The sequence below is a fragment of the Cervus canadensis genome, chromosome 1 (genome assembly GCF_019320065.1).
Source record: "Cervus canadensis isolate Bull #8, Minnesota chromosome 1, ASM1932006v1, whole genome shotgun sequence".
Lineage (NCBI taxonomy): Eukaryota > Metazoa > Chordata > Mammalia > Artiodactyla > Cervidae > Cervus > Cervus canadensis.
Window position 1 is genome coordinate 50,845,736 of NC_057386.1, and position 27,097 is coordinate 50,872,832.

The 27,097-nt window shown below is 47.5% G+C and overlaps 1 protein-coding gene and 1 non-coding gene across 2 annotated transcripts; one reads left to right on the plus strand and one right to left on the minus strand.

Moving 5' to 3' along the window:
* Nucleotides 1–241: 241 nt before the first annotated feature.
* On the minus strand, nucleotides 242–27,097 carry LPO (lactoperoxidase). Its single transcript, XM_043483125.1, has 12 exons — nucleotides 27,022–27,097; nucleotides 25,593–25,680; nucleotides 20,734–20,894; nucleotides 18,938–19,055; nucleotides 18,394–18,523; nucleotides 17,425–17,631; nucleotides 15,632–15,956; nucleotides 13,858–14,018; nucleotides 3,219–3,471; nucleotides 1,969–2,142; nucleotides 1,125–1,362; nucleotides 242–937 (listed from the first exon to the last, which is right to left on the minus strand). Exons 1-12 carry the CDS (start codon nucleotides 27,095–27,097, stop codon nucleotides 730–732), a joined length of 2,139 nt encoding a protein of 712 aa, XP_043339060.1. The 3' UTR covers nucleotides 242–729.
* On the plus strand, nucleotides 22,996–23,102 carry LOC122425173. The gene has a single exon (XR_006264731.1). It is a non-coding gene; the product is annotated as a U6 spliceosomal RNA (small nuclear RNA).

Here is a 27,097-nt window from a genome sequence, read left to right on the forward strand (position 1 = left end):
TGAAAGCTCTCCTGCCACCCCATGGCCACGCCTTCTTTTCGCAGGAGCCCCTTCCTTCCTCCTTTTCTTTGAGAGCGTTTTGAAGCTGAGGGGACCAAACCGGGCCCTCTCACTCCCTAGACTCATGCATGTGACCTCTTTGTGGTGAGACATGTCCGAACTGTAAACACCGTTACTCATTTGGCAGTGATTCCAAGGCCTGCCTTCCAGAGGGGAACAAGGTCATCGCCAGCATCTGTAGTCAATCATCAGGTGTTTATTGAACACTCACTGTGTGCCAAGCACTATGCTGGGGGCCCCAGGACACGCGTGGAAGCAGGCTGAAGGCCGAGCTCAAGAAGTTTACAATCTAGTTCAAGGGGAGGAGAGATACGTGTGTCAAGGCTACAGCCTCAGCCAAGACTTTTTGGGGAAAGGATGGGTGACATCTGGCAAGCAAGATCGGAAGGCATCTTGGAGGGTGTAAGTCTTGACAGAAGGAGGGTTTCCGAAGATGGAGAGAATGCGGGTGGAGCGGTGGGACTCAAGAGGAAGAGCTGGAGAGGCAAGGCAGCTGCCTTGGGCTTGAGCAAGGTGTGTGTGGGGGGCGTGTAAAGAGACTCAGCTGGGAAGAAGGCCTGGGACGGGGTAGGGAGCCTGAAGGGGCCAGGTCACTGAGTCTACTTGAAATGGCATCATGGCCAAGGACAGCTCTACTGCACAGTGTGGGAGGCTGTGGAGTCCGGGCCCCTAATTCTCCCTGGAGGCCCAGGGTGAGAGATCCAGCTTATCAACGGCTGAGCAATCCACAAAGTCATGTGGGTAGTTGTTGGCCTGGAAGGCGTGCAGTGGGACCTTGGTGATGTGGGTGTTGTCACAGACGAGGCGCGAGAAGGACACTTTCTGGAGAGAGTCCCGCTGCTTCTCAGTGAAGACCCCGGGGTTCTCCCACCAGAACCTGCAGAGACACAAGCAGGGTCTCCACGCAGCCCAGCTGCTGGCCCCTTCCCACTCTGCCAAAGGGGAAGGGAGGAGGTCCCTGGGAACATGCCAAGGTCTGGCGTCGGTTCTGCAGGACGCCCAACCCAATGCCCACCCCCGAGAAGGGCCTCCCTCCCCGCCCTCCCTGCTGAGGTCTCACTCACCTGTCCCCATCACGGATCTGCTGGAATTGCCTCCCTAGGAGGCAGGCCAGGAGAGGCCCCACCCGGCCCCTGTCTACCATGGGCTCGGCGTTGCCCCCGATCCAGATGTCAATGTTGTCGGGGGTCTTGTAGAGATCCAGTAACTTCTTAGCCAGTATCTCATTCTTCAGCACGGCCTGCAGCCCCTTCAGCGTCTTGGGCTGTGAGAGGCCACAGAAGCCCCTCCAGGAGTTGTACCCTAGGGCAGAGCGGTGGAAGCTGTCTAATGCCCTTTGAGGACATGCCCACTCCAGCTCCATCAGCCCCAGAGAGTCTGCGTTCACAACCTCTGGGAACAGACAGGTAGTGAGCCATTGTTTATCCTGTGGCACTCGGGCTTCAAGGGAGCCAGCAGGATATGTGGTGCTTACTGTGGGTCCAGGCCTGCTCTAAGCCCTGTACCCATATGTAAACTGAAGAACAGAGATGCTAAGTCACCTGTCTGACGTCACACAGGTAGAATTTGAAACCAGGCAGTCTGGCTCTTAAAGTTCTACATTTAGGAAGGTCCAGTAGTCATCGCTTTCCCTCTTTTCTTAATATTTTCTGGACTTTTAAACTGCTTTCACAAGTCAGTGGTTGATCTCTTTCATTTGAGGAGCCCGGGAATAGTACCAGATATGTTCTCTGGCCTCTGTCTTAGGGACACTGGAAGATGCCATTTCACAGGTGACTTTTTAAAACAGGCATCTCTGCCTTCTGTTTTAGAACTGATCAGCTCCTCAGGGCTATAGAGGAGAGTCCCTGGGAACCCCAGAAGTAGCAAAACATTCCCTAGGCCTGGCTGGACCCTGGGCCCACTCACCAGGCATCCCATGGTCCCGGCAACGCTGTAAGTTGATAGCAGCCAGGTCAAAGCCGTGGATCTTGTGAGTGGGCTGGAAAAGCTTGTTGCGCAGCTCACTCGTCAGCATTTTATCCTGATTCATCAGCTTGGACTTCTTGGCCAGCAGACCCCGCACCAGAGGGTCAATTCCACCTGCAAGGGAGACCCAGACGCCATGCTGGGGGTGGGGCAGGTGGGGATATCTTCCATTGCCGGGCACACCCTCCTCTTGACAGTTTCACTCTCTCAGGTGAAAGACGGGCTAACTGGCCCTCTGGGGCTGGAACTGGGGAAAGAGGAGCCCAGTGCGGCCCACAGGGTGTGTGGGGGTTGGAGGCCCGTCCACACCGCCTGCCATGCTGCGGTGATGCGTGAGCATAAGCTTCAGGGTTTCTTCCAAGCCCCCGTTCAGAGACTTGGCTCCTTCTCCTCCATATGGTCCCCCAAGAAACTGTGCACCATGAGAAGAGATGGCAGACATCTCTAGAAATGCCCTGACTTGTCAGGCCTTAAGTAAAAGCCTGTTTCAACACAGCCCAGCCCAGGATAAAGGGGTGTGGGGTCCAAACTTTGGCACTTAATGGAGGTGGAAAGCTATAGAGAAGAGCAGAAGAGAGCAATTTATTTACTGTGCGTGTGTGTCAGCTGCTCAGTCGTGTCTGGCTCTTTGTGACCCCATGGACTGTAGCCCGCCAGACTCCTCTGTCCATGGGATTCTCCAGGCAAGAATACTGGAGTGGGGCGCCATTGCCCTTCTCCAGGGGATCTTCCCGACCCAGGGATCAAACCCAGGTCTCCTGCACAGCAGGCAGAGTCTTTACCATTTGCGCTGCCCGGGGAAGCCCTATTTATTTATTGGACACAGGAATTCTTTCTGCAAGGGTCAGGGAAGCCTGAGGGAGGGAAAGGAAGCAGGGAAAACTTGGCACCTTAAAGGCCAGTGCAGGAAAGAAAGAATAATAACTAATACTTAGTGACCACCTCCTGTGTGTCAGGAGCCACCGTAGGGCGCTGTATATATATGTATTTCATTTCACTAGTATCCTAGTGAGACAGGCGTTATTAGTGTCCCCGTTTTACAAACGAAGAAACTGAGGCTCAGTGAGGTGAAGTTGCTTGCCCAAGGCCGCATAGGAAGTGGCAGAAGCCTGACTTACACCCCAGGTTTTTCTAGAAGCAGGCTGCAGAGTGAGGCAGCCAGGTGATACTGTGTCCCCGAAAGGACATACCGTCTTTGATTATCCTCCAGGTGTTGAAGAAGAGGGTGTGCAGTGGGAGCTCCGCTTCCGGACCCCATGGCTGGTAATTCTCATCCAGGCGGGACACAGTGGGGGGAACCTCTAAGTGGCCAAAGCGGAAGGCAAAGGTGAAGACATTGGAAATTCGGGGATCCACAGAGTTGTTATAGCCTTGGTATGGCGGGACCCACTTCTGCATCTCACTACCTAGCACAATGGGCAGGTAGTCCCTAAAGGTGACAATCTGCAAGGAAAAACAAGTCATGAAAAAAAGGATGTGAGAAGACTTAAAGCTTTGTGGAGTGAGGTCGGAGCCAAGGATGAGTGGTCAAAAATCAAGGATGGCAAAGGGACTGCATGTGTGTCCTACGGACTGCATGTGTCCAATTCTCCTTCCCATAACCCTAGCAGACACTACTAATTCATCATGACATACTTTCTGCTGATCTTCCGTGATCTGGCTCAACATAGGCTCTACTGATCAGTCACTTGAATTTGACGTTTGAAATGTACTCTCTTGGCCATCTCTAAATTTATGATGAAGCTAACATCACAGTCTCTGTGTATCACTTTAACATAAAATTATATTATTAAACTTTTTTCCCAAAGGCCAGGGCAAGAGGAATGGAGAACCACAGGAATGTGTCACAGGGTAACCAAGGGGAGTTCATTCAATCCCCCATTCTGAAAGAAGTGCTGCTCCATAGAGAGGTCAGTTTCTTGTTTTGTTTTGCTCAGAAGAGTGAACTAACACAAACTGAGAAAATTTTGAAAAAATAAAGAGTCATGCCATCCCACAACACAATAATTATATTAACTGTTTATTCTTTCTAATCTTTATAGTATACATATTTGAACTTGGTCGTAATCCTAGAAAACATTTATGTGAAATGCATTCTGCTTTTTTACCTAACATCTCGAATGTTTCTACCTAGCTCACGATTATTATGTCATTGAACGTGTATAATATTCTCTTGCCCTCATGGGTCCTTCCCATTCCCTCAGCAGCATAGACTCTGGGGACACCATCCTTGGGGCAGGCCGCCTGCTCCTCAAGCTCTGGGAGGCAGCAGGAGACAGAACCCTGCCCCTGGCCACAGTGGCCTGGCCTGACTGGGGCCCCAGACTAAGCTGGTTAGTCAGATTCTCTTGCTCAGGGAATTTAGATTTCAGATGCAGCTATCCTAGACTGTTTCTGATGGTGCTCGATTGAGTGATGGAGTGATACGGGTTGTCATTTTCTACCGTGAGCAGAAACGCAGAGAAAACCCGTCTGCAGAGAAAGAGAGATGTGAGGACAGGAGAAGAGGGGAGGGAGAGACAGTGAGAGTGACTTGCCTTAATTCCAAATGATTTCCAGTCTCTGGCTCTCACCCTTGCTGAGGCCTGACTACACTACACTCACTGCCCTGAGGTTCCAGGAGAAACCCTTAGGAGCTCCCATTTGATTTATGTGTAGGGTGAACGGACACTGAACATCTCAATTATCCTGAGTGGGTTTCTTTTTCTTGTAGTCCAAGAAACCCTATGCTGAAGCTCTAACTCTCTCAGGTGACTGTATTTGGAGATAGGGCCTGTAAAGCGGTAATTAAGGTTAAATGATGTCATAAGGGTGGAGCCCTAATCCAGTAAGACTAGTGTCCTTATAAGAGAGCAATGCACACGGGGGGTGGGGGTGGGGTACCACTTGAGAAAAACGTAGAGCGAAGGTGGCCAAGCAAAGGAGAAAGGCTTCAGGAGAAATCAAAGCTGCTAACTCCTTTAATCTTGGATTTCCAGCCTCCAGAACTCTGAGAAAACACCGCTCTGTTGTGTAAGCCACGCAGTCTGCATTACTCTGTTATGGCAGCCCAACAAACTAATAAAAGCCTCAACTCAGACAGCCTTCAGGTAGATATTTTTTATCCTTTGATTTCCTATACACATCTCCAGCAGCAAGATTTATGGGTCTACATTAAAAAAAAAAAAAAGTATTGAACTGTAGAGATTTTGCTAAGAAATGAATGGAAATAGTTCTCCTTGATGGTTAAAAATATGTGCATGGGGCTTTTGGTTCCAAAACAAGATGGAGGTCACTCAGTTTTCCTTACTGAATGTAACTAAATAAACCTAAATGTATTCTCCACTAAACAGAACTAAATGCCCTGCAAATTATCCAACAGACAGCACTAAATAGGCTCTGAAAGCTGGAAAGATGGACTGGCTAAAGACCTTGTCAAGGAATGACAAAATGGTGAGTCCCTACATGCCCCAGACTAGGTCCATGAGAGGATGGTAGTCTTCAACCTCCAACAGAAATAGACAAAAGCAGTTAAGAAAAACCTTCTCTCTCATTCTACAGAGGACCTGGCTAGGGGGAAGTTCAGCAAAAACCTAGTAAAGAGTCCCCAAATCTGCTTCACAGTTCAAGCCATTAGCCATCTCAACTCTTGGTCCACAACCCAACCCACGATCTGCCTGCAGCAGTGAGGCCCCCTGTCTCTGTTCTTCACCCAGTGGCATAGAGACTCAGGCACAGTGGCTTCTACAACTCTAGAAGGTTAACCCATAACTCTAGAACGTTACTCAGCAACAGAAGGCAGCCAGTAAAGTACCTTCCTGCCCTGCAGACAGAGTCAGCAGGGATTGGGTGGGGACCCAAGAAGAACAAAGAAGAATGAAACAGACCAGAATAGCATTGCAAGGGCTCAGAAAGCTAAACTGTCATTGGAACTAAAGCTTGCAAAAGCATGCCAGAACCTACAACCAAACCTACACAGGGTAACTTATTATTGAACAATACATGCCTAAATAGAAGATTTAAATAGGATCAGGAGTCTCCTAACATAGTAACTAAAATGTCCAGGATAAAATTGAAAATCACCCATAATACCAAGAACCAAGAAAGCCACAAGTTAAATGAGAAAAGATAATAAACTGATGCCAATACTGGCATGAATCAGTTATTGGAATCATCTGATAAAGATTTTCAAGCAGCTGTCATTAAAATGCTGCAATAATCCATTTTAAGTTCAGTTCAGTTCAGTTCAGTCACTCAGTTGTGTCTGACTCTTTGCCACCCCATGAATCGCAGCACTCCAGGCCTCCCTGTCCATCACAAACTCCCAGAGTTTACTCAAACTCATGCCCATCGAGTCAGTGATGCCATCCAGCCATCTCATCCTCTGTCGTCCCCTTCACCTCCTGCCCCCAATACCTCCCAGCATGAGGGTCCTTTCCAATGAGTCAACTCTTCGCATGAGGTGGCCGAAGTACTGGAGTTTCAGCTTCAGCATCAGTCCTTCTAATGAACACCCAGGACTTATCTCCTTCAGGATGGACTGGTTGGATCTCCTTGCAGTCCAAGGGACTCTCAAGAGTCTTCTACAACACCACAGTTCACAAGCATGAATTTTTCAGTGCTCAGCTTTCTTCACAGTCCAATTTTCACATCCATACATGATCACTGGAAAAACCATAGCCTTGACTAGACTGACCTTTGTTGGCAAAGTAATGTCTCTGCTTTTTAATATGCTATCTAGGTTGGTCATAAATTTTCCTTCCAAGGAGTAAACGTCTTTTAATTTCATGGCTGCAGTCACTATCTGCAGTGATTTTGGAGCCCAAAAAAATAAAGTCTGACACTGTTTCCACTGTCTCCCCATCTATTTCCCATGAGGTGATGGGACCAGATGGCATGATCTTAGTTTTCTGAATGTTGAGCTTTAAGCCAACTTTTCCACTCTCCTCTTTCCCTTTCATCAAGAGGCTTTTTAGTTCCTCTTCACTTTCTGCCATAAGGGTGGTGTCATCTGCATATCTGAGGTTATTGACATTTCTCCCGGCAATCTTGACTCCAGCTTGTGCTTCTTCCAGCCCAGCGTTTCTCATGATGTACTCTGCATAGAAGTTAAATAAGCAGGGTGACAATACACAGCCTTGACGTACTCCTTTTCCTATTTGGAACCAGTCTGTTGTTCTATGTCCAGTTCTAACTGTTGCTTCCTGACCTGCATACAGCTTTCACAAGAAGCAGGTCAGGTGGTCTGGTATTCCCATCTCTTTCAGAATTTTCCACAGTTTATTGTGATTCACACAGTCAAAGGCTTTGGCATAGTCAATAAACCAGAAATAGATGTTTTTCTGGAACTCTCTTGCTTTTCCGATAATCCAGCAGATATTGTCAATTTGATTTCTGGTTCCTCTGCCTTTTCTAAAACCAGCTTGAACATCTGGAAGTTCATGGTTCACGTATTGCTGAAGTCTGGCTTGGAGAATTTTGAGCATTACTTTACTAGCAGGTGAGATGAGTGCAATTGTGCGGTAGTTTGAGCATTCTTTGGGATTGCCTTTCTTAGGGATTGGAATGAAGACTGACCTTTTCCAGTCCTGTGGCCACTGCTGAGTTTTCCAAATTTGCTGGCACATTGAGTGCAGCACTTTCACAGCATCATCTTTTAAGATTTGACATAGTTCTACTGGAATTCCATCACATCCATTAGCTTTGTTTGTAGTGATGCTTTCTAAGTCCCACTTGATTTCACATTCCAGGATGTCTGGCTCTAGGTCAGTGATCACACCATTGTGATTATCTGGCTCGTGAAGGTCTTTTTTGTACAGTTCTTCTGTGTATTCTTGCCACCTCTTCTTAATATCTTCTGCTTCTGTTAGGTCCATACCATTTCTGTCCTTTATCGAACCCATCTTTGCCTGAAATGTTTCCTTGATATCTCTAATTTTCTTGAAGAGATCTCTAGTCTTTCCCATTCTGTTGTTTTCCTCTATTTCTTTGCATTGATCACTGAGGAAGGCTTTCTTATCTCTCCTGGCTATTCTTTGGAACTCTGTATTCAAACGGGAATATCTTTCCTCTTCTCCTTTGCTTTTTGCTTCTCTTCTTTTCACAGCTATTTGTAAGGCCTCCTCAGACAACCATTTTGTCTTTTTTGCATTTCTTTTCCACGGGGATGGTCTTGATCCCTGTCCTCTGTACAATGTCCATAGTTCATCAGGCTCTCTGTCTATCAGATCTAGTCCCTTAAATCTATTTCTCACTTCCACTGAATATTCATAAGGGATTTGATTTAGGTCATACCTGAATGGTCTAGTGGCTATCCCTACGTCTGACAGGATGTGGTCCACTGGAGAAGGGAATGGCAAACCACTTCAGTATTCTTGCCTTGAGAACCCCATGAACAGTATGAGAAGGCAAAATGATAGGATACTGAAAGAGAAACTCCCCAGGTCGGTAGGTGCCCAATATGCTACTGGAGATCAGTGGAGAAATAGCTCCAGAAAGAATGAAGGGATAGAGCCAAAGCAAAAACAGTACCCAGTTGTGGATGGGACTGGTGATAGAAGCAAGGTCTGATGCTGTAAAGAGAAATATTGCATAGGAATCTGGAATGTTAGGTCCATGAATCAAGGCAAATTGGAAGTGGTCAAACAGGAGATGGCAAGAGTGAACGTAGACATTCTAGGAATCAGTGAACTAAAATGGACTGGAATGGGTGAATTTAACTCAGATGACCATTATATCTACTACTGTGGGCAGGAATCCCTTAGAAGAAATGGAGTAGCCATCATAGTCAACAAAAGAGTCCGAAATGCAGTACTTGGATGCAATCTCAAAAACGACAGAATGATCTCTGTTCGTTTCCAAGGCAAACCATTCAATATCACGGTAATCCAAGCCTATGCCCCAACCGGTAACGCTGAAGACGCCGAAGTTGAATGGTTCTATGAAGACCTACAAGACTTTTTAGAACTAACACCCCAAAAAGATGTCCTTTTCATTATAGGGGTTTGGAATGCAAAAGTAGGAAGTCAAGAAACACCTGGAGTAACAGGCAAATTTGGCCTTGGAGTACAGAATGAAGCAGGGCAAAGGCTGATAGAGTTTTGCCAAGAGAACGCACTGGTCATAGCAAACACCCTCTTCCAACAACACAAGAGAAGACTCTACACATGGACATCACCAGATGGCCAAAGCCAAAATCAGACTGATTATATTCTTTGCAGCCAAAGATGGAGCAGTTCTATACAGTCAGCAAAAACAAGACCTGGAGCTGACTGTGGCTCAGATCATGAATTTTAAGTTGTCTTAAAACAAATGAAGAACAGAACATTCCATAAATGAAGTGCTAAATCGCTTCAGTCGTGTCCAACTCTTTGCGACCCCAAGGACTGTAGCCTGCCAGGCTGCTTTGTCCATGGGATTCTCCAGGCAAGAATACTGGAGTGGGTTTCCATTTCCTTCTCCAATAAAAGAAGTAGAATTTATATAAAAAAGGAACAAATTGAAACTATATAACTGAGAATACCCTAACTGAAATAAAAATTTGTTGACTAGACCCAGTAGTAAGGTGGACATGGCAGGATAGAATTGAGAACAGATCAACAGAAATTAGTCAATCTGAAAAACAGACAGAAAATAGACTTAAAAAAAAAAAGTCAAACAAACCAGAGCCTCCATGTTCTGTGGCACAATAACAAAAGAATCTAATGTTCATATTAATGGAATTCCATATTTAGAAGAGAAATTGGATGGGACTGAAAGGTATTTGAAGAAATAATGTCTGAAACCCCCCCCAAATTAGTGACAGACATACATCTACATATATAAGAAGTTGAATTTCAAACAGAATAAACCCAAAGAAATCTACTGTAAGACACATCATAATCAAGTTTGTGAAAACTAAACACAAACATTCTCAAAAACAGCCAAGGAGAAATGATATATTACCTACAAAGGAACACCAATTTGAATAGCTTTACTCATAGCTCAGTTGGTAAAGAATCCGCCTGCAATGCAGGAGACTGGTTCGATTCCTGGGTCGGAAAGATCCCCTGGAGGGGCTAGGCTACCTACTCCAGTTTTCTTGGGCTTCCCTTGTGGCTCAGCTGGTAAAGAATCCGCCTGCAATGTGGGAGACCTGGGTTCGATCCTTGGGTTGGCAGATCCCCTGGAGAAAGGAAAGGCTATCCACTCCAGTATTCTGGCCTGGAGAATTCCATGGACTATATAGTCCGTGGGGTCACAAAAAGTCGGACAGGACTGAGCGACCTTCACTTTCAATTTGAATAGCAGTGAATTTCTCATTTGAAACCATGGAGGCAAGAGGGAAGCAGCACAACATTTTTCAAGTGCTGAAAGAAAAGAACTGTCAACCTTGAATCTAGTATCTGGTAAAACTATTCCTCTGGAATAAAAGGGAAATAAAGACATTCTCAGATGAAGGAAGAGAAGAGCATTTACTGCGAGCAGGCCTAGCTTCAGAGAATGGCTAAAAAAACTCTTTAAATATAAAGAAATGATAACAGAAGAAGGCTAGGACCTTCAGAAAGGAAAGAACAATGTAACAGGTAACATTCCACCCAATAGCAGAATGCACAAACACTTCTTAAGGATCTGTGGAACATTCAACAAGATAGCTGTACCAGAGTTATAAAGTAAACTTGAACAAATTTGAAAGAATTGAGATCATATAGAGTATATTATCTGACAACGATGGAATCAAACTAGAAATCACTAACAGAAAGGCAGCAGTGAAATCTCTGAACACTTGGAAATAAAATAATTTACTTCTAAATAACCTACAGGTCAAAGAGAAAGGAAGTAACAACAACAAAACATACATAATGAATTAAAATGAAAACATAGTGTATCCGCATTTGTGGGATACATCTAACAGTGCCAGGGGGAAATTTATATCACTTCTAATACTTATATTAGAAAAGAAGAAAGCTCTCAAGTCAATAATCTAAGGTCCCACCTCAATAAACTAGCACTAAGAGCAAAATAAACCTAAAGCAACCAGAATAGACTAAAGAAGAAAAGTCATATACTTATAAAAATCTATGCAGAAAAACCACTTGACAAAATTCCACATCTATTCATTTAAAAACTTTCAGTACACTAGGAGAAGAGCAGAATTTCCTCAACTTCATGTAGAGCATTTACCAAAAAATTCACAATTAACATACTTAATGGTAAACCTTGAATGCTTTTCTTTTAACTGTTGGGAAGATGAGAATGTCTGCTGTCACCACTCTTATTCGGTATAGTACTGGAAGTTATACTTTTCTTGCCTGTAATAAGGCAAGATAAAGAGATGAAAAACACACAAATTAGAAAAGAAGGAACATAACTAATTATTTATAGATGACACAACTATCTGTAGAAAATCCCAAGGAATCTACAGATTCCTAGAACTGAGTTTAGCAAGGTCATAGGATACAGAATCAGCACATAAAAATCAATTATATTTTTACACACTGATAATGAATAAGTGGAAACTGAAAAAAGAGATGTAACACCATTTACAATTCTTCCAAAGGAAGTTAATATTCAGGTATGTAACAAGCATGTATAGGATCTGTATGATTAAAATTATAAAATGCTGATGAAATAAATCAAGGAAAATCTAAACATTTGGAGAGACATACTATGTTTATGGGCTTCCCTGATGGTAAAGAATCTGCCTGCAATGCGGGGGACCTGGCTTCGATCCCTGGGTTGGGAAGATCCCCTGGAGGAGGGCATGCCAACCCAGTCCAGTATTCTTGCCTGGAGAATCCCCAAGAACAGAGGAGCCTGGTGGGCTACAGTCCATGGGGTCACGGAGTCAGACATGACTGCATGACTAACACACACACATACTGTTTATAGTATGCAATTCTTATCAAAATCTCTTATCAAGACTTCTTTGTAGACATGGATAAGCATGTTTTAAAATGTATAAGGAAAGGTAAAGACCCTACGATAGCCAAAATAATTTTGAAAAAGAAGAGTAAAGTGAGAAGAGTCATTCCTCCTAATGTTAAGTGCTCTCATATAACTACAGTTATTGAACACTGGTACTGGAATAGGAATAGACATATAGATCAGTGGAATAGAATGGGCAATCTAGAAATAGATTGATATAAATATGTCCCAATATTAAGAATTTTTGACAAAGGAGCAAAAGCTGAAAGATAGCCTTTCTATAAGTCGTGTTGGAGCAATCAGAAATCCATAGTCACCCTGCCCCTCAATGAACCCTGACCTAAACCTTATGCTTTATACAAAAATTAACCTCAAATGGATCATGAACTTAAATGTAAAAGATAAAACCATAAAACGTCGAGAAAAATAAAACCAGGAGATAAATCTTTGGGACCTAAGACTTAGGGACAGAATTGAGACTTGACACCAAAAGCACAGTATGTGAAAGGAAAAAACTGATAAATTTGACCTCATTAAAATTAAAACCCTTACTCTGCAAAGAACTCTATTAAGAGAATGAAAAGACAAGGTAGAGACTGGGAGAAAATATGTACAGTCACATATCTGACCAAAGACTCATAGCTAGAATGTAAAAAGAACTGGCTTCCCTGATGGTTCAGATAGTAAAGAATCTTCGTGCAATGCAAGAGACCCAGGTTTGATCCTTGGGTCAAGGAAGATCCCCTGGAGAAGGGAATGGTAACCAACTCCAGTATTCTTGCCTGGAGATTTCCATGGACAGAGGAGCCTGGCAGGTTATAGTCCATGGGGTCACAAAGAGTCAGACACAGCTGAGTGACTAACACACACTGAAAACTCAACATGAAAAGACAAACTCTAATTTGAAAATGGGCAAAATAGGGACTTCCCCGGTGGGCCAGTGGTTAAGAATCCACCTTCCAGTGCTTCCAATGCAGGTGACTCGGGTTCCAGTCCTGGTCTGTGCACTGAGATCCTACTGCGGACAGCTACGCCGGTGCACCCAAACCACTGAGCTCACAGGCTATAGTGAAAGATCTCACGTGTTATAACGAAGACCCAAGGCAGCCAAAGAAGAAACAATATAAAATAAAAAAATAATAAAAATAGAAAACGGGCAAAATATATGAGCCAAAGTTTTACTGAAGAGGATATCCAGATGGCAAAAAAAAAAAGCATGTGAAAAGATGTTCAGTGTGATCAGCCATTAGGTAAATGCAAAGTAAAATCACAATGCAGTATCATTACATACCTATCAGAAAGGGTGAGTGAAGTGAAAGTCGTTTAGTCGTGTCCGACTCTTTGTGATCCCATGGACTATACAGTCCATGGAATTCTCCAGACCAGAATACTGGAGTGGGTAACCTTTTCCTTCTCCAGGGGATCTTCCCAACCCAGGGATCGAACCCAGGTCTCCCGCATTGCAGGTGGATTCTTTACCTGCTGAGCTACAGCTGGCAAAAAGGCAGCACAAAGGAGTGGTGTGGTGACAGAAGAGGTCAGTGTCTTTATTGTGGTGGTGGTTACATGAAACTATGCATTTTCATGATACAATTGCATGGAGCTACACACACACACATACACACCACACACGAAGAGACTGCATTTAGTACTGGTGAAATCCAATTAAACTTTATGGTTCATATCAATGTTAACTTCAAGCTTTTGACATTGTACCATAGCTATGCAAACCAACATATGAATGACCTGCTGGCACCCTGAATCCAGGGATTCATTTTGGGGCAGAGAAGCTGAAGAAACAGAAGGGAGGGCTTACAAGAGTGAGACAGTGGGAAAGAAGCAGGAGAGGAGAGGAAGGGGGGATGGAGGTCTGGCAGCGGGCAGAAGGCAGAGCCAGGTGAACAAGCGAGGCTGGTGTATAGGCAGTGCTCCCGGGCTTCTCACCTGTATGAAGGCTCCCAGGATTTTCCGGGCTTCCTGGTAGAGCTTCTCTCCATCCCAGTGAGGGTTGAGTTTCTTTAGTTCTCTGGCCAGCCGGTTGTGCTCTCGGAGAAGGAGCGTGTGGGAAGTGGCCAGCAGGATCTGCTCTGAGGCTCGGGAATCTCCTGAAAGCCCAGAAGGCAGGAAGGTGGGTTCACCCTGAGCAGCCCCTGAACCCAGTAACCTACACAAAGAAATACATGATGGTACCCCAGCGGGAAGCTCTCTTAAGCCCCTCCTTCTCGTTAATTGAAGCTGGAAAGAGATCTGAGTTGTGATTCATAGATTTGAATCCCAGATCTGCATACACACCTTTTAGTTCTGTCACTTTGGACAAGTTACTTAATGTTTCTAAGCCTCAGTCTTCACATCTGTGAAAATGGGGATAATAAAGTTGACCCCCCCAACTAGACTGTGGTAAAGACTACAGATGACATTAAGAAGTAAAATTTTGCTAATTAAATCCAAATTGCCTTCTAAGACAGGACGTTCAAATGAGTGAGGGGCTTTTTATTGTTCCGAGCAACTCTGACGGTTTTAAGAATGCAAGTTTGAGGGTAGGAACCTGGGAAGGGTTAAATTATTCCGTGTAATAAGGGAGAAGAATTTAGACATGGGGGCTGCCGGGAGGAGAAGGTCATGTAGATGGTGAAAGACCAGGTGCTTTACAGGGGGCTTCTCTTTGTGTCCTCTAATCTTCAGGAAAGTCTGTGAAATTCACAAATGCTTGGTCTTAGTGGATATTTTTATGGAAAACAAGAAGGGCTTGGTTTTGTGTCTGGACTGATGTGACATGTGTGTGTGGACACAGAATCCAAGAGATCTAGCAAGAGACCTGGGCCTTCTGCCATCTCTGGGTGGGTTTCATCTAGAAGACTGGATTTTTGGAAGAGACAAGACCTCTGGAAGCCACAGGCAGAGAGGACCAGGAGGGCATGAGCCCCTAGAATGAGAATTGGAGGGCTTCAGTTGCACAGGCTGCATGGAGTGGGGGCTCTGTGCCGAGATTATAAAAAGCCTTAAAAATAGACATTCCTTTTGATTTATATAGAACTTCCTCCTCTAGGAAGTTATCTTAGTAAACTTACTGAAACTCAGCACAAGGATGCATCAACAAGGATGCTCACGACCTTAAAAAAAAGCAACAAAATCACAGAAAAGCTAAAAATGACTTAAACGTCTCCACATAGGGTTGGTAAAATAAATTATGATAAACATATGCCATGGAATGCTAGGTAACCATTAAAGATCGTGATATAAAAGAAAAAATATTTAAAGATGTGATAGGTGAAGAAAAAACATCGGATTACAGAGCTGCACTCTAGTATGACCCCAATTGTGTAAAACAGTGTAGAACAAGATCTATGATAGGAAAAAAGCTGGAAAGATAGGCCTTAAAATGTCAAGGATGATCATCTGTGAGTAGTGGGATTTTGTGGATTTTCTTATTTTTTTTGTGCTTTTCTGGATTTCCATAATTTTTTTTTTTTTTACATACACAGAACACATGTTCTTAGGTCCTGTATCTGTTTGGGCCCTTCTGCCAGTCCTGGACCAGTGCCTGCAGTAGTGATGGCTTTCAGTATTTTTTCCAGACAATGAGAAGAAGCAAGGGTCAGTCTTCCAGTGCTTGGAAGCCACCGAGCACCCTCGAGAAGCTTTTCCGGCCTCCCTCTGCTCTCAGTCCCCAGGATAATCCCTTTGTCCTTGGGCCCCTCTATTCCCAGCCTAGACTCACCCGCCAGGAAGCAGGGCACGCGGGCAGTGGTGTTGATGAACTCACAGGGGCTTGGCTTCTTGTTGTCAAAGGGCAGGTAGGCCAGCCCGTGGTCCCGGGCTTCTTGGTGGACAGCCATGAGACCCAGCGGGCTGCTGAGGTTCCGGAGACGGCTGGCCAGGCTGGGCTCAGAGCCGTACACTAAGCTGGCGTCCAGGAAGGAGGTCACAGCATTGATCTGTTCTCGGGCCAACGACTGGTAAGGTGGAGTGGGGCAGACAAACCCGGCTCGGAAGAAAGGCATGCATTTCCCTTGAGTCTTCAACTTGGGATCATTTTTCGGGAACTGCAGAGAGATGGGGGTGGGTGACTGCAGAGGTGGTACAGCCGGCAGCCTCTCCCCAGGGCAGGTCTGGATGCATCTGGCCAAGATGCTGATGGTGCCCTCCTGGGACCCTAGTGCCAGACACTGGCTCCAGAGGCCTCGTGCTGACGCTACATCCTGGGCCCCCAGGACCCTGAAGTTCACTACCTCCTGCTGTGTAAAAGGGCCGAGAGGAATCATTCCATCTTTTACAGCAAAAGCCTCAAATTTTCGGTTGTAAGGGAGTCCTGGGATCCCGGCACAGGGAAGCAGGGCATGAGGCAGGAAAGAGTTTGTTAATAATTACTACCAACAACAGCTACCATTTATTTCTTTTGGACCTACCATGTGCTTGGTATCGTGTATACTTTATCTCACTTTACCTCATAAAACCCTGTAAGGTAGGTAATTCTGTCTAACTTTACATGCGAGAAAACTGAGGCTCCAAAAGGTTAAGTGATTTGCCCAAGAACTTACAAGCTGAAAGGGAAAGATGTGGGACTCAGATCTAGGTTGACCTCACTCCACAGCTTATGTTCTTCATGTGCTGTTCTGTGCTAGGTCGCTTCAGTTGTGTTCGACTCTTTTCGACCCTATGGACAGTAGCCTTCAGGCTTCTCTGTTCTCCAGGTAAGAAAACTGGAGTGGGTTGCCATGCCCTTCTTCAGGGGATCTTCCCAATCCAGGGAGCGAATCCATGTCTCTTATGTCTCCTGCATTGGCAGGTGGGTTCTTTACCACTAGCGCCACCTGGGAAGCCCATGTTTTTATACCACAACACATATTCTTGATATGCTTGAGTGAATAAATCATGCTCTCACTGTAAAACCCACGAATAAGAAGAAAGGTGCGCCACTGCAAATTCCTTTCCCTTCCTGCTGGAAATTCCCATAAGTCCCTGCTGCTCGTTCTGACTCATCCATCACGTTTCAGCTCTTTCTGGGAGTCGCCTTCCTGGACTCCATGATGACTCATGGCGGCATTCCACAAATTTACTGGGGATACAATGACTCTCCTGGGGATCTGGATAAAGTGTAGATTCTGCTTCCCAATGTTTGGGGTGCGGTTTGAGATTTTACATTTCTAATAAGACCCCAGGTGACATCAGTGCCGCTGGGCCAGGGATGAAGAAAACCCTCCCCAGAGCTCCCCAGTTTTGCCACTAGTGATTACTTGTCCATTTCCCACACAGGTCTTCTGTCCTTGAGGGAAGGGATGCTGTCTCGTTCACCATTGAATCTCAACTGCTTAGTTGTGGCCTGATGATGGCAGATGATGGATGTCTATTTACAACATAAGTGGGCAAATGAATGAATAGAACGAGTGAGGCTTGGGAAGCTGTCAGATCAGCATTCAAGATCTCCAGGAGGTCCTGGCTGATGGGCTGGGAACACCTGCTACACCAGCGAGGCAAGCAGTTTGCCAGGGGCCCGCCACTGCAGGGGCCTACCATGATGGGGAAGCAGTTGTCTCCCTGGATACAGTGCTCCTCACACTGGGCTTTGGAGTGCTCGCTGCTCCCCAGTTCCGTTTCCGGGGCGAAGTCCAGGTCGTGGTCCACAATTTGACCCCACTGCATGAAGAGCAGGGACCTGTTTTGGTCCAGAACACCCTCTTCGTCCAGGTAGCCTACAATTTCGTTGGATACCTCACGGGCCTACAGATGGAGACAGAAGGAGAGGGAAGAAAAGGTGCATTGAAGATTCAGATTGAATGCAGTATATTGAGCACCCACGACGTAACAGGTACACTTCATCTTCAGGACAAGCTCTGAAGTGGGTGGCATTACTCCCATTCTGAGTCCAAGAGGGGTGAGAGCAACTCACCAACGTCCTACAGCTACAAAGGGCCAGGTCTGTATGACTTGATGGTTTCAAGGCCAATGCCCTTTCCACTCAAAGAGGGAAAAAAAGGCAGGCTGTCCCTTAAGTACATGCCACGGAAGAGGTGCCAGGTGTCTGGAAACAGGACATGTGCTGTGCTGTGCCCCACAGAACAGAGGGGCTCTGGGGAGGGCCTGCCAACTCAGATAAGGCCAATAGATGGGACCTGCAGGCAAACAACAGCTGATGCACTCCAGGGGCTGCGGCAGGACAAGCGCCAGCAGGATGGTGCAGGGAACCCATCTGCCTGGGAGACCCCGGGATACTTGGCTTGAAGGCGGCTGGGCCATGACCACCACGTGGCTGGGCTCGGGACGCGGGATCTGCAGCCCTCTAGTGGCGTTTCCCGGAACACCACGAGGGAGCGAGTCCCCATCTCCGTGTCTCCCCGGGTGTGGCTCTGCCACGCGTCTGTCTGTCCTCGCGCCCGTGTCTGCGTCCTCTCCTTGGGTACTTAGGGGAGCGCCTCCCTTCCCCTCTGACTCCATCTCTCCGCGCCAGCTCGGAGCCCGCCCCCTCCCCGCGGCCGCGCTCACCAGCGGGACGCGGAAGCCGTTGCGCGTCTTCCTCTGCGTCCAGCCGAAGGGCAGGGCGAGCCCGTCCTCGTACTCCGCCGGCAGCCAGCGCGCCAGCGCCCTGTTGGCGGCGCCCAGCGCGGGGCTCCTCCTGAAATGGCAAGGCTGGCCTTCAGCTTCGGCCGGCCAGCTCCTGGGTCTGCTTGTCCGCACACCCCAGGGGATTCCCCCGGGCAAGGACGGGAGCCTCTGCCCCAGGGAGACGGGATGCGGAGGAGGTGCCTCTGAAGGGTGCGGTGGTCTGGACCACTCCCATCCCCGAAGGCTCGGGGCTCCTCCGCCCCAGGGAAAGGCGCTCCTTCCGGCCGTATATACGGTGGTCTCTTCAGACAAGTTGGGAAAGTGAGGCAGGTGGGTTCCAACAGAATGGCTTCCAGCGGGCGCTGGCCCGGGATGGTGAGGCCATGGGAGTCCTGCCTCTCGTGCTCAAGGGGCCAAGCCCCTGGCTGGGCCGCGCGGGTCAGGTGGGCCAACCTGCGCGCTACACACCCCCACGGCCGCTCACCTGTTATTACAGTCTCCCGTCATGGTGCGATAAGGGCTGTTTTCATCACATTTCACCAGAGGAACGGGGGCTCCGCAGCCCACCTCCCAGGAGAGTGCAGTCAGGTCCAGGCTAGGGTCTGAAAGAGAAGAGACGCCAGAGGGCAAGGTGGTGTCAGAAAACCCTCTATCCCTCCTGGGCCTGGGTTCTTCCTCCATTCCGTGGCCCCGAGGGGAGGTTCATCTTTTGAACTTGATTTTTGGGAGAATACATTTTACATTCTAAGCGAGCGTTTCTCAGGGGGTTTCACCCTTCATCCTGACACCTCATTAAGGTAAAACTTTTAATTCTCATTTTACAGAGAAGAAACTGGGACCACAGGGTTCCCAAGACTTGCCCAAGGCGGCACAGATTAGTAATAGCTCCAGTGAAAGTGAAAGTGAAGTCACTCAGTTGTGTCCCACTCTTTGCGACCCAGAGGACTGTAGCCTACCAGGCTCCTCCATCCATGGCATTTTCCAGGCAAGAGTACTGGAGTGGGTTGCCATTTCCTTCTCCAAGAACTGTTAGTAATTCTTGGTCTATCAGATCATTTGAATCAATGGAGTTTTCTTTTAGAATGAAAGTACCCCCTGAGAGTTTAGGTGCATGTTAGTATGAGTTCGTTTGATAAGATTGCTTTTCTAGAAGCTCCACTGATGGGTATGTCCCTGGTGGTCCAGTGGTTTAGACCCCACACTTCCACTGTAGGGGGTTAGAGTTCAACCCCTGGTTGGGAAACTAAGATCCCAGATGCCACATGGCATTGCAAAAAAAAAAAAAAAGTAAAAAAGTTCCACTGACCTCTAAACTACTAAGCACACAGGAATCTAAATGGGAAAGATATTGCGAAGGGGCAGGCCATTTTTAAGTGAGGAGCACTGTGGTCTTGGGGGGTGTAACATAGTGGGGAGTTTTAGGCATCAGAGGGCTTCATGAGGGCACAGAAGAGAGAGCCGCCCAAGTCCTAGAGTAGCCTGTACTCCATCCTGGTACCTGCAGGGAAAAGGCGTCAGGGGGATCCAGCCCTGGGGGGCTTCTTCAGGGGGCTCATCTGCAGAAATGGGCAGGGGTCAAGGTTCAAGCCCAGCACCTTTTGAGTCTCATCGAGTTCAAGGCACTCCCTCCTCCTCCCTACCTTGTCCTGGCCTCCTTCCTTCTTTGGGAACTTTGGAATTTGCCCATGTCCTAGGCCAGGGACTTCCCCCACTTGAAGTTTTCCCAGCAAGAACCTGCAGTCTCTTCCTCCCGTCAAGATCCATCCCCTTCCTCCATGACAGTCCATGAACCGTGACATTTGGCAGGGCGTGGGGTGGAGGGGTTGAGGAGTGCATGATCAATTGGCAAGCTTATTGTTTCAGCTCCACAGTACCCAGAACGAGAGGGACAGTTCCTCACCCGTGACATAATCCCAGTAAATCTCCCCTGACACAGGTGGCTTAACTGTCCCTTTCACAGGCGGAAGTGGTGGCACTGTGGTTTGAGACAGGGAGCCCGTGTTTATTGACTTTAGTCCTTCCTCTGGACAGAGGCCTTGCAGCTGGTATTATGCCAAAGGGCACGAATGTCCCCTCATTTGGAGTTGGCAGTGTGACCTTGCTGGGCCCGAGTTCCTTTCTCTGCCGAAAGGGCACTGACCTGGCTGCCCTCCCGGCCCCTCCTTGCTCTGAGGAAGAGAGAAGAGGGCTCCCGACAGGAGCCGCAGTCTTGATGGCTTCTGCTCTTTCCCGCAGGGAGACGAGCCCTTCCTGCCGTTGGGGGCTGGTGGGTTTCCGTACCTGTGACGTTGGTCAGGGCTGTGTCCTGCCTCAGCCTCTTCAAGGACTCCTCCCACACCTGCCCGTTGCGAATGGCCGTGCGGGTCCAGCCCCTGGCGTGCTTGAAGTACTCTGAGAGCTGTCGGGTGGTGGGTGCCTCAGAGCTCAAGGTCGTCTTCAGACTGCAGTGGAGAGCAATGGGGCAGCCATGGGGTGTGGGCAGCAAGCAGGAGACCCCCACGTCTGTGCCCTCAGGATCTTTACTCAGCTCTCCTCGGATGCCTCTGGAAAACCTCCTCTGGGAAGCGGAAGCTGCAGTGTGTCTTTAAGCTTGGTTAAATCTGGCTCTGAGGGAAGGCAGGCAGGTGGACCTGAGCGCTTCCTGAATCAGAGGGTTGCCGCTGTAATGGCGGCTTCCCGCTCAGTTGGGGAAAGTTAAATACGCCTAAGTCCCCGGATGTACCGATTCGGACTGCGGAGCCCATGACCGTGGAACCCCCTCTTACTGCACCTTGGGGACAACCAACTGATGCCAATACTGGTGTGAACCAGATGCTGGAGACATCTGATAAAGGTTTTAAAATGATTTAAAATCCGCTGTCTTTAAAATGGTTCAATAATCAATTTTAAGTTTTTCTTAAATGAAGAAAAACAAACAAACAAAAAACCCCCAGAACATTCGATAAAAGTAGAATTTATTATGTATGGCTGAGTCCCTTCGCGGTTCATCTGAAACGACCACAACATGGCTAATCGGCTATACCCCAGTATAAAATACAAAATTTAAAGTTTGAAAAAAAGAGTAGAGTTTATTAAAAACAGAAAACAAGTTGAAATTATAGAACTGAAAATACCCTAAGTGAAATAAAAAGCTTGTTGGCTAGACCCAGCAGTCAGGTAGACATAAGAAAACAAAATTGAAAACAGGTTAATAGAATGTAGTCAGTCTGGAAAACCAGAGAGGAAATAGACTTCTACTACTAAGCAAGGTGAGGTGGGTGAAATCCTGCATGAGAACCCTCTCCCCACTCCTGTGTGAGATGTGGGGTCCTGTGAGATGATCTTTACGGCTCTAAGACTCTGAAATTTTGGAAGTGGTTCAAAGTCTCAGGAAGACAACCTTGCTTTTGGGATATACTTCACAGGCTGTAACTCCTGGCCTGTCCATGTGGATCAAGTCGTTAACTCTATTTCTAGCATGCAGGGGCCTGGTGTTGCAGCCTGAGAGGTGACATGGACAAGCAGGCCGACGTGGGCTCCGGGGGAGCAGGCCGGGTGTGCAGGGACTCTTTTTCCATCTCCAGGCCTCCCCCCTGGTCCTAGTCATCATCCTCCCCCATCTGGATGGCCACAGCAGACTACTGCCTCCCCTCCTGTCCTCCTCCCATCCATTCTCCACCTGGCTGCAGGAGGGAGCTTTTTCAAATGAAAAGCAGACCAGGCTGCTCTGATTTAAGCTCTTTCTTGGCTCACCCTGCATCCCTGTGGCGTACCTTATACATTATATACATTATAACATTATACACATTATAACGTTCGTGCTAATGGTATTATGCAAGCTTTGCCTCTGTCTAGCTCCCAAACATCTGCAAAGGAGACCCTACAGCCATGAACTGTCATGCCTGATCCCTCCCCTTCTCCCCCAGCCCCTTGCACCCGCTACTCTGCCTCTGACCCTCTGACTCTCAGGCTCCACCTGTGTGTCCTCTTTTCCTACCGCCACCACCAGCATGGCCTTCTTTCCATGGCCTGAGCACCTGAAGCTCTTTCCTGCCTCAAAACCTTTGCCTTCATCGCTCCCAGCCCCTGTAATGCTAGGCCCTGGCTTGCTACCTGGCTGGTTCCTTCTCATCCTCCATCAGGCTTCCCTGCTTCCTGCAACTAGAGTAGCAACCACTGCCCTATTTATTTCCTTCTTTGTCCTCATCACAGTTTGTGGGTCGCTGGATTGTTTGTTTGCTTGTGAACAAAATGTTTAAATGTGATTATGTCTCCACAAGGCCCCTGAATCCAGGAACTAACCAGTGGGGATGAGTTCCAAGGCAGGGCTGGTCATCCTGGGCACCATGACTCAAAAAGGAGGTGCTGAACACTGATTTTGTGGCATTTAGTCTACCCCCACCTTGGGTTATAAAGGGTTGACTTTATAAAGGTTTGACTTTAGGAGGGAGCGAGAAGGTTCACTGGGAGACAGTGGCTGAAATACCAGATATTTCCCTCCCACCACTGTGGGGCTTCCTCTTTGCTCTCAGTCCCGTGACAGGGTCCTTATGAGGAGGACAGGTGCTTACTTTGGCAGCTCGTATCTTAAAATTGGGACTATACAGAAAGGATTAGCATGGCCCCTGCACAAGGATGACAGGCAAATTTGTGAAAGCTTCCATAGTTTTACCTAGAGACAGATTTTTACCTTTGTCATAGAGAGTGAAGTAAGTCAGAGAGAGGAAAAACACATATTGTATAATATCACTTACATGTGGAATCTAGAAAAACGGTACAGATGAGCTTATTGGCAAAGCAGAAACAGAGTCACAGATGTAGAGAACAAACTTCTGGATACCAAGGGGGAGGATGTTACGAATTGGGAAATTGGGACTGACGTATATACACTCTTACGTATAAAATAGGTAACTAATGAGAACTGAGTGTGTAGCACAGGGAACTCTATTCAATGACCTGTGGTGAGCTAATTGGGAAGGAAATCCAGAAAGGAGTGGATACATGATACATATAGCTGGCTCACTGTGCTGTACAGAAAGTAACACAACATTGTAAGGCAAATATACCCCCAAAAAAGTTAATTTTTTAAAAAAAAGTGAAAAAGAAGAGGGTGAGGCTCTGTATCCTGGAGGTGTGGTTGGTCGTTGACACCTGCCCAAAGAGCCTAAAGAAAACAAGAAAAGAGGAGGTGGCTGGCACTGCGCATCTAACAGCAGAGTAAGCCAGACAGGCCGGAGCTGGGCCCTGAATCCACACATCCTCCAGAGGCAGGGCAAAGCTTTTAGTCCTCTGCGCGTACCTGTGTGTGCATGCTCAGTCGTGTCTGACTCTTTGTGACCCATGGGCTGTAGCCCACCAGGCTCTTTTGTGTTTGTTTGTTTTTTGGTCCATGGGATTCTCCAGGCAGGAATACTGGAGTGGGTTACCATTTGCTCCTTCAGGGGATCTTCCTGACCAAGGGATGGAACCAGCGTCTCTTGCATTGGCAGGTAGATTCTTTACCACTGAGCTACTTGGGAAGCCCCTCTCTGTACACTGGTCCCAAATCAAATCCTGGAGACAGTTATGGGTGGAGTAGAAAAGGATAGCTTTATTGCTTTGCCAGGCAAAGGGAGACACATCAGGGTCCTGCCTTGAAAAACTGTGTTTAGTCTTCTAGAGCCTCTTTAAAGAGGACCTGGGTCAAGATAATATGCGGAGGGATGAGGTTGGGAGTCACAAGCTCCGGGCTGAGGTTTGGAGATGTGAGCTACTGGTCAGATACTTCTCTGGGCCAGAGACTTGGCAGCAAAGTGTGTGAGAGCCGAAAGTGCCCAAGGAGGGAAGGACCTCTGATCCCCCCACCCCACCCCCAGGCACTACATTATCCAAGTGATTTAGGCTTTGTCATCCTGTATCTCTCCTACCTCCCCTCAGCTTAACCCCTAAGAGTCAGAAACCAGCTTCGGGGATGCCAAGAAGCCCAGGAAAGAGGGATGACAGACCATGGGCCCTTCCTTCTCTCTGAAGCCTACAACAGCTCTGAGCAAAGGAAAGTGAGAGGCTCGGGGCTTCATCTTCTTCTGCTGATACTCGAGTTCCTGAAAGGATGCTGTTCTTGGGACTAGAAGAGATCAGAGCACATCTTGTCCTCTAAGAGTCAGCCAAAAAGTTGTGGGACCTCTTGAGAGTTTATGCAAGGGTCAAGGGAGAGTGAAACCCCAAGTTCAGTAAAGAGACAGCGAGAGGAATGAGCAAGGTGGTTTTCAGCTCCGTGAAGTGGTTTGTCTGCCTCTTTGATCCAGCATGTGCTTCCTGAGGGCAGGGACGCAGGCTGCACTGCTTATTTCAGGAAGCCCAGCCCCTCCACAGGGTTGGGAGGTAGCTGACTCTGCCGGTGTCCTGTATGATCCCCGAGTGCCTGTGGGCCCCTCCCATGGCTGCTGCGGGTGCAGCTGCTGATGGCTCATGCCTCTAACTTTCTTGGGCAATGGCTTCTGAGTCTGGGGAGCTGCGTGTCCGGAATGCCTGGGAGTCACACAGTGTGCTACACCCTCTAACCCCGCCCCCACCCCCCCCAGTACCAAGCTTGCAGCACATCTGGCTGAGTCAGGGACACCTCTGGCAAGTGAACGCTCTGCTCCCTTGCTCGAGGTAGGACAGGCTCTGAGATACAGCCCACACTCTGGATCTCCCTGGGGGGTCAGCTGGGGCTGGACCTTAAACCGCATCCCTGCTTATCGGCCTTCTTTTTACCCATCTGGCCTCACTCCTTCGCTCTGCTAGAGCTTCCTGAGAGTGCTCCCCGGTAAGTCACCTGTATGTGAATGCAGCTCTTAGCTTCTGTTTCTAAGGGCTTGATCTAAGTCATGCTGAATGAATGAAAAACTACTGACCGGTTTGCTGAGACTCTGGAAGGCATGACCCAAGGAATCACTCAACTACAGGAAAGAAAGTGCTCATGGGATCAGATGAGACATCCCCTTTGAGGAAACTTCGAGGCTAAGGATTTTAAGAGCTGTGGGTTCTTACTCCTGCTTGCCCCCTGCTTGCAGGTGAGGGGTGGGAGGGCAGGCTGTATAATTGCTTTGGCTCACTCGCCTGTCAGGACTGCTCTAGACGCACTTGTCCTTAACAGGAAGCCCAGGAAGAAACGCGTGTGGTGTGCGTGTGTCACCCACCTGGTCCGGGAATCCAGGAAGGCCTTGTTGACCTGCATCTTGACCTTACTCACAGCGTCAGAGATGGTGGTCGTGCTGGTGGCCTGTGCTTGGAGCAGGGAAACAAGGAGCAAGGTATCAGACGCCACTGTTTGGAGGAGCCCTTTGCTCTGTCTCCCTCTTTCTCTGCTATTATCCCCACTCCTCAAATCTGAGCAGGAAGAGATCAAGATTAGGAAACATTCCCCAGGAGGAAAAGCCAAGAATGAGACGAATACTCTCTGATTCTCAATAAGGTATCAATGTCGCTCTTTAGGAGTCCACTGGAATACAGTCATCCCTCTGTATCCGCAGGGGATTTGTTCCAGGAACCCCCAGAATGCTCATGTCCTTCTTATAAAATGACATAGTACTTCTAAATCTATCACATCATCCTATATACTTTAAATCATCTCTAGATAACTTATAATACTTAATGCAATGTAAATGTCATGTAAATAGCTGCCAGAGTGCATTTTTTTTGAGGTGGTGCTTTCTGAAATCCTTCAAAAAAATTTTATTTATTTGACTGTGCTGGTTGCAACAGTTAGCATCTTTAGTTGCAGCATGTGAACTAGCTGCAGCATGTGGGATCTAGTTCCTTGGCCAGGGATCAAACCCAGGTCCCAGCACTGGGAGCATGGAATCTTAGCCACTGGATCACCAGGGAAGTCCTTGGAATCTTAAAAAAAAATGCTTTCAATCCACTGATCATTGAATCTGCTGATGCAGAGGCCTGCAGATATAGAGGGCTGACTGGATCCAGTGATGGGGTTAAGAAGGTGTGTGACCACTCAGGTTGGATCTGGATACTGGGCTGTGGGATTTGTTTGGTTCTTGGTGAAGTGGACCCATAAGCAAGTCCCTCAAAGGGCGTAGCTGATCATCAGGATCCCGAGGTAGGGAAGGGAAGACTTAGCGTAGAAGTGGGTTTACTTGTTTTCATTCATATCAGGGTCTGGAGTGGTGGGGGAATCAGGGTGAAGTCTTAGAACAAGGGGAGTGTAGTGGCTTAAATAGTGTCCCTCCAAAATACATGTCCAACTAGAACCTTAGAATGTGACTTTAATTAAGAAGAAGTCATATGGGCCTGGGATTAGAGGGTGCTCTAGGTTCACTGACTAGTGGCTTTATCACAAGGGGTGAGGACACACAGGACGACACCCCAGAGAAGCAGGCTGTGTTGGAGTGATGCAGCTATAAGTCAAGGGTGGCTGGGAGCCACCAGAGGCTGGAAGAGGCAAGGAAGGAGTCTCCCCTTGAGCCTTTAGAGCTGCATAGGCCACTAACACCTTGATTTTGGACTTCTAGCCTCCTGAACTGGAGAAGATGAAATTCTCTTGTCTTAAACCACCCAGACTGTGGTCCTCTGTAACACAGCCCCAGGAAACCCGTGCAGGGTGGCACTTACCATTTGTGTCAGATGCTGCAACCTCGAATATGGTCACGGAAGCCAAAAAGACTGGAAGATGGAGACAGACCCACAT

Coding starts and splice junctions, on each gene's coding strand:
- LPO (XM_043483125.1), bottom strand. CDS start 27,097: ATGTGGGTCTGTCTCCATCTTCCAGTCTTTTTGGCTTCCGTGACCATA. Junction 17,632..18,393: donor ACGGCTTCCGCGTCCCGCTG/GTGAGCGCGGCC, acceptor CTCCATCTGTAG/GCCCGTGAGGTATCCAACGA. Junction 3,472..13,857: donor TCCTGGGAGCCTTCATACAG/GTGAGAAGCCCG, acceptor TTTTCCTTGCAG/ATTGTCACCTTTAGGGACTA.